At 29.8% G+C, this 7579-nt stretch overlaps 1 protein-coding gene across 1 annotated transcript; it reads left to right on the forward strand.

Moving 5' to 3' along the window:
- On the forward strand, positions 3571 to 6426 carry LOC107621600 (gibberellin-regulated protein 4). The gene is made up of 4 exons (XM_016323632.2): positions 3571 to 3943; positions 4039 to 4083; positions 5164 to 5197; positions 6139 to 6426. Exons 1-4 carry the CDS (start codon positions 3875 to 3877, stop codon positions 6318 to 6320), a joined length of 330 nt encoding a protein of 109 aa, XP_016179118.1. The 5' UTR covers positions 3571 to 3874; the 3' UTR covers positions 6321 to 6426.

Consider the following 7579-nt stretch of genomic DNA (forward strand, 5'->3'; position numbering starts at 1 on the left):
ATAACTGAAATTTAATTAATCAAAAAGAAATATTTGGATCGTCTAAAATTTGTTTGAAAAAAATAAATTATATTCGATTAAATTTGTTTGAAATTGTCTAAACTAGAGTATTTTTTTGTTTAAAAGTTGTCTGAAAATTATTATTTATATATTGATTAATCTATCTGAAATTTATTTAAAATATATTATAATAAGTAAAAATCTGATAGATAAATATTTATTTGAAATTTGTCATAAAATCATTTTAAAATTTTTTTTGAATGAAATTACAGACGAAATGTAATTTAACGACAAGAATTTTTTGGACGAAAAGAATTTGTTCGAATTTTGTCCAAAATTAAGATGTTGTTTCTAATATTATTCAAAATTTATCTCAATTTTATTTTAAAATTTGTTCGAGAATACTTATTTTTAGTAGTGGATAATAAATTTTAAGGATGAAATGACAAATGAGTATATCTCTTTATTATGCTAGATTATTAGATAAATCTTCCAATAACAACTTTTAAGTGTTAGTTTGGATTTAATGGATCGATATAGGAGTAATATAATTTTAATCATAATTTTTTTTAGAGAAATACTAGGGGCAGTAATTTTTGTGATTTGTAGCCATCAAATAGTCACTAATATTGATTTAATGGTGTGAGATTGGTGTGAGATTTCATCAAATGACTCACTTTTCTTTACTGATTACATGCTGGCCAAAATTTAAAAAAGTTGTTAGCCTCCTAGACTTTTCCATTTTTTTTATTAGAATGTTATATTGTAAAATTTCAAAAATACTGTGTGGTCATTGTTATCCGCTATTTAAGAGCGAATATCACTTTTAGTTCGAACATTTCGCTATATATATATATCTCAAAAATATGTAATGACTAATTTAGTGATTGATTTTTAATATTATAATATATACATAGTATTTTTGGTAATATAATCATATTTTATTATTTTGCAGTTGTAACATACATTAATTATAGAGTAAAAGACAAATAGGTCTCTTACCTTTTAAAATGCGGATATTTTCGTCTCTCAAGATTGAAAAATACATTCCGATCCCTCACGTTTTAAAACTGTCGACAATTATACCCTTCCGTTCGTTTTGGGCCAAAAACGGCAATGGAGCCAGCTGACATGGAGGGGTAGTGAATGACGTGGCCGTTACACTTGCTGAAGTGGATTAGGACGAAATCTTAGTGGACAAATTCGTCCCTTAAGTGCAAAACGACGCCGTTTCCACCAGTGAGCCCTATTTCATCCAAATACAAGGTGGAAGTCATGGCCGCTGCTGGTGTGTGATCGTCCATGATGAGTGAAGGGGGATCTTCATGCGCTGTTGCAGGAGGATGTGATCGAGATGGGGTTGCGCCGAAGTGTTTCTGCGGGCTTTATGCCATTCTTTACAAGTCAAGAACAACATCTAATCCCAATAGGATGTTTCTCGGGTGTCCATTCTTCAAGGTGAGCGATTATTTTGATAGTAGTTGGATGAGACTGTTCTGTGTCTAATTATGGCGTTATGTGAAAAATTGCTCCAGGTTAAAGAACGGTGTTGCCGGTACTTTGTCTGGCTTGATGAATACCTGAAAAAAATTAGGGCCATGGAGTCTGAAGCATTGGGTGCTGTGGATGATGTTGGAGGTGTAGACGTTGAAGATCAAGTGGTGCGAAGTCAGAAATTGGAAAAAAAAATTCAACTGGTGCGAAGTCAGGAACTGGAGAAAAAAAATGAAAGAGTTGGAGAGGAAACTGTTATGTATGGAGAAGAAGAAAAAATGAGTATGTGGCATATTGCTTTGATTAGTGTAGTTGTTTTTGTTGTTGCTGTATGTTTCTTAAAGTGGTGAGGATGAATTGATGTACAATATTGATGATGTAATGAAAATTGCCATTGTTGGCTATTTAATGAAAATTGTCATTGTTGAACAAGTAAAAAGTACTGTGAATTAGCTATTATATAAGGTAGTACTTCTGCATAGATTATGACCAAAATATAAACAACAATGTATCTGTCTTAATCCAAAACATAACAGCATAGGTTTGCCACAAAATAACAAAATATCTGGTTGACATATAAACAAGTTTGCCAAACTACGATAAATAGACAGTGTTGTTTAATTCATACTAAAGACTAGGACAAAAAATAGAAATTCATTCAGTAGTGTTCAGTTCTTCTAATTGTTGGATCCAGGAGTTGGGATGAAATTCATTCCTACGGCTTTACTGCCAGCGACTTTCAAGGTCTCCTATGATGTAGCGACACTGACACTGGTGCTTTGAGTCTGGGTTGTATATGGGGGTGGATTTGGTGGTGAAGTTGAAGGTGGATTTGTACTTGTTCGGGGCCTTCTGATTGTCTGCTTGGGTCTAAATTTAGAGGCAGCAGCTGGGGTTTTGGGTTGCCCCATTCTTAGCAGCTGGGATGGAGGCCTGAATGGAGGTTGGACTGGAGCAGATGGTGTTGTTGCTGCAGTATTCTGGCTGATGACATTATTCTGCAAAAGTAACTGAATTATTCAGTTGTTCAAATGCATGGACAAGAATAAAGTGATTGGCATTATGAGTGTATTGTTTAGGGGGGCTTACTGGAGACTTTTTTTGCACAACACTATTTTCAGCAAAACTTTCAGTATGTGTCTGGGTTTGATCCTATGCAACATAGATCCAGCAAGGAAACAACATGGACAAATTAGTTCTTAAAAAAAGGTTATAATGACATCGTAACCACTGACAAAATTTAAAATGTACAGATTTATCCTAAAGCATAGCAGAGATACCTCTGGCTGAGGGGCTGATTGTGAAAGGGGAAGCAGCACCAAGGGTTGTGTGTTTACATCAGTTTTCTTAGCTTTTTTCTTTTTTGGTTTCCAATTTGAGTTGTTTGGTACTCCCTTACAGGTCTTACAGTTATGGCATTTCTCATTGCACTTGCTGCATGTCACTTGAAAGCTTCTCTTAAGCTTGTCACCCTGAATATGAGCCTCAGCAGGATCCTTGTTATGATTGTGTACCTTAGGCCTCCCAATAAGTCGCTTGATGGGTGGTGGAGCAGGCCTCAGCTTCTGATGATTAATTAATATTGAATAAAAAAATCAATTCACTAGCATTACTCATAATTAGTTACTAATTAGCCATTTTGGCCATATTTAATTTGTTAGTCGCTTATTATTAATATATTGAAGAATAGGCTTCGATAATAATCCGTATTACGGACCGTGCGATGGCATCTTTTATATATGCTTTGCGTCACCGTCTTGTGAAGCATTAATGCATGCACATGTCTCGTATGTTCAATTCTTGGTATCATTGACATATTCTACAATATTCACACTCAATCAAAATAAATTGAAATTGCTGATGATCTGATATACTTTATGACCCAATTCAAAAAGAGAATGTGAACACAAGTTGAACTTTGACTTTTGATCACCAAGTAAAGAGAATGGTTATTAGACACATAGTTTGTGTATTTGTACAACAGACTACATTTGGTATGATTTTTTTCCTTTTTCAATTGGGCATAATTAAAAAATTGAATCAATTCAGTAAATATTCCTATAACTCAAATTAACAAATTCAATATGACAATTTGTCACACGACCTTAGTGTGATTTTGCATAAAAAGTGTGATGGATGAGTTGTATTTTTTTTTTAATGTTTGGATGAGCCAGAAATAAATCTGGCACCTAATAATATGGAATGATACCCCCACCTAAAGTTCTATAAAAGCCCCCACACACTCTTTATTTCATATACCACCATCATAATAACTCATCACTGCCCCCTCTCTCAATCTCTTTATAGTGCCTTTTGGTTCTTTCATTTATATAAGCAAAATTTGGCTAAGTGTAGGGGAGATCTAAGAGAGGGGGTAACAATGGCCAAGTCTAAGTTCCTTCCTGTTTTCATCTTGGCCCTCATTGTCATTTCCATGCTTCAAACTGTGGTAACTAATTGTGAATTATTATATATATGGTAGTCTTTTGATTGAAAGTAGAAAACACATTGGATTCTCTAACATGTTCTTGTTTGATTTTTAAGGTCATGGCATCTCATGGGCATGGAGGACACCATTACAATGACCAGGTATGTAATGCATAACCAAATGCCTCTTCTCTCTCTTCCACACATGCATTGTTTCTATCTCTCTTGGCGGGGTGGTCAAAATCCCAAGAATTAAGAGAATGGTAGCTACTAATAAAAGTTGGTACAAATGAATGAGAGTCTGTGTTTATTTTCTGATCTGGATGATGAGAATGGTATTTACTTGTGTGAAGATGTTGTTCATTTTATATCTCTACAATACTACTTAAAGAATTAGTTATTAGACTTTTGCTCTGATAGATATTTTGATGCAAAAAAAAAAAAAAGTAACTAGTTTATCATGATACATACATTTTAATTGAATTTTAATTTTAATTTTATTCTTTTTATATTCATTACTAATTGAATGCCTCCTGACTCTATTATTATTATCTTATTTATAATAAATTTTACTTTTTAATGAGAATTTTTTAATTGGATTATAGACTTATTTTTACTCCTAATAGAGAATCAATAAACAGTGTGTATTTTTTACGCAACCAAATGAGATGTATTTTTTTTTCTTTTATTTTAAGAAAAATGTCTCAACACATCATAATGTATGTCGAGAAAAATATATCAAAATAAATAAATAAACAGAGCAAATAACATGTACCCACTATTTTTTTTTCCTTTTCTCCCTTTCAACTATTTTCATTTATCTAATGTCTTTATTTGTCTCTATTATAGTATAGGAAAAAATTTAAATGTATCAGAAAATACCGGTATTCCAGTTATTTTAACCGTTGATTTCAATTAATATATATTATATATATTTTATAATTCAGATCGACGGTTAAAATAACTGAAACACCGGTCTTTCCTGTATACCTAAAGGAATCCTCCTCTCTAGCAAGGAAATTATTAAGTTCTTGTTGGGATCGAAATATCAAATATGCCTCTATTATTGCATTAGTTTTCTTATTGACAATAATAGAAGTTGGGCCGGGGTAAGACTTTCTTCAATTAGTAACATTAGGAATTTGATTTCAACCAACTACTAAGCTTAGGGGTGAATATAATTAATAATTAATAATGCCAAATGATTGCTGACTTCTGCTTCTCAAATGTGGTTTTTCTCAGAGGAAATATGGACCTGGCAGTCTCAAGAGCTACCGTAAGTGATGTTTCCTTTGTTTTATTAATTACATCATTAATGCTTAACAAATAGAATATCTATTTGTTTTTTTAGATTGAGATCCATTTCTTTTTGTTATCTATAAGTGTTTTATGACTGTTTTTTTAATGAAATGTTATTTTTTGTAAAAAAAAAAAACAAAATTTATTCAAAAATAATTTTAAATAATTTATTTACATAATTAATTTGAATTGGTCAAGTAGTTAACTTATTTATCCACTTAAACAAATATTTGAAGTTCGAATTTTATTTTATACATACAATAATTTATTAGTCATCAACATATTCTTAAATAAAATTTTAATTTATGATAAATTAATTCTTAACCTATCAAATTATGAGATATCATAAGCAACAAAAAAATAATTTGTTTACACTATCTATTTTATAAAAATACAGGAATATTTGATAACCAAAGAAAATCAGCCAAAAATAACCATAACTTGCCTTATTTAGCATTCATTAATTGTTGCGATAATTAATTAATGCTAAATAAGACAAGTTCTGACTTTTTTTTTGTCTACCTAGCATTACCCATAAAAATATTATTGCATGGATTACATCTAATTTACCGTTAAAGTTGCATCTTTTGAGTTTATGAATTAAAAGACATTTATATATTATTAATCTTTTAAAATTTTGAATTTTTAAAAAAGATATTTTTATTTTAAACACCTTAATATGTACCTTAACAAATTCAGCCAATAATTGCATGAAGAACGCTTCTTAAGTTTATTAACATAAAAAATCTTGTTGCAATATTAACAAATTTAAAGTTGATTCAAATTTTTAATACAATTATTATTATTATAAAATTTTTAATTTTTTCATATCTCGAATAACCTTAATAAGAGTTACTTAGAATACTTGTTGGCAAGAAGCATTTAGTTAACCTGTGTTGAAATATGTGATATGACCAGAATGCCCATCAAAATGTTCAACAAGGTGCAGTAGGACCCAATACCACAAGCCGTGCATGTTTTTCTGTCAGAAGTGCTGTAACAAGTGCCTCTGTGTTCCCCCGGGGTATTATGGGAACAAAGCTGTCTGCCCCTGCTACAACAACTGGAAGACCAAGGAAGGAGGACCAAAATGCCCTTAATTAATTAGTTAATTAAACAGAGAGAAATTGAAAATTGAAAACCTTGTAAACAATAATTCTGGGGAAATTAAAAAAATCGTTAAAAATAAGAAATCAGTATTTAATATTGAGATTGTAATTTTATCGTGTATGTGTTTAATTATCTTGATTCCAAGATAATTAGATCCTCAGATTTTATTTTATTAGTTTTTTATTTTTAAAAAATTTGATGCAATAATTTTAATTTATTTACTTCTTCCTTCTTTATGGTCTAACTAGTAACTAAATAGATGATGCCATATTGCCATTTGCTTTTCTTGGTTCTATACAATGCCTCTCATGTATTATTTTATATAATTTGTTGGTGTATTAGATAGGGTCGGTGTATTAATTGAGGATGGGCCTTTATCTGTGGGCTCCTTTATTTGCATGCTACTCATCGTTGTTAAGTTTTAGAAAATTTTAAATTAAAAAATTAAATTTTATTATTTTTTTTAACTATTTTGTTTGGTTAAAGTAATTATATCAGTTATATTTTTAAAATACTTTATTTGAAAAAATAGTTAGATAACTTTTATTCATAAAATATGTAATTGATGTTACTGTTTATTAATTTTAAATATTAATTAAAAATAAATAAATTTTTAACTTTTTAATTCGAAGACACATAATTTTCTGACTAATTGAAATTATAAAAAAGGTCAATAACTTTTTAAAATACGAAACATTTAAGTCGTTCTATCTAAAATATATAAAAACAAATTGGTCTTCTAGAGAAATTTAGATATCTCATATTTTAGAAAGTGATAAACATTTTTATATTTTTTATTAATAGATGATTTATTTATTTTCGAGATAAGAAGTTAGGGACTTATTTATCGTTTACTCTTTAATATATATGAACATATTTTGAAAAATGATAGATTATGGAGAAAATTGAAATTTTTTATTATTTATAGGTGAAATTTGAAATATTCTATTTTCAGTAATTATTTTAAAAAAAATATTATTAAAATTTAAGATGCTTTAAATTAATATCCAAACACAATATGTTGTCCTTAAAAATTTAAGAGAGTCTACAAAAAATACAGTTTCTTTGTTAAATACTCCATCCAAATATACTATCACTTTTTTTCTGCTTTTCAAAGAGAGGTTAATACGGTGTTGAATGTTGATGTAGGTTGTTTACGAAACTTCTCTAATGCTTTGTATTTTTTTTTTTTTCTTGTTGGAAATTGTTAGCCAAACAAGTTAATTCATTTTTTTGACAAATTACAATC

This window comes from Arachis ipaensis, chromosome B10 (assembly GCF_000816755.2).
Source record: "Arachis ipaensis cultivar K30076 chromosome B10, Araip1.1, whole genome shotgun sequence".
Lineage (NCBI taxonomy): Eukaryota > Viridiplantae > Streptophyta > Magnoliopsida > Fabales > Fabaceae > Arachis > Arachis ipaensis.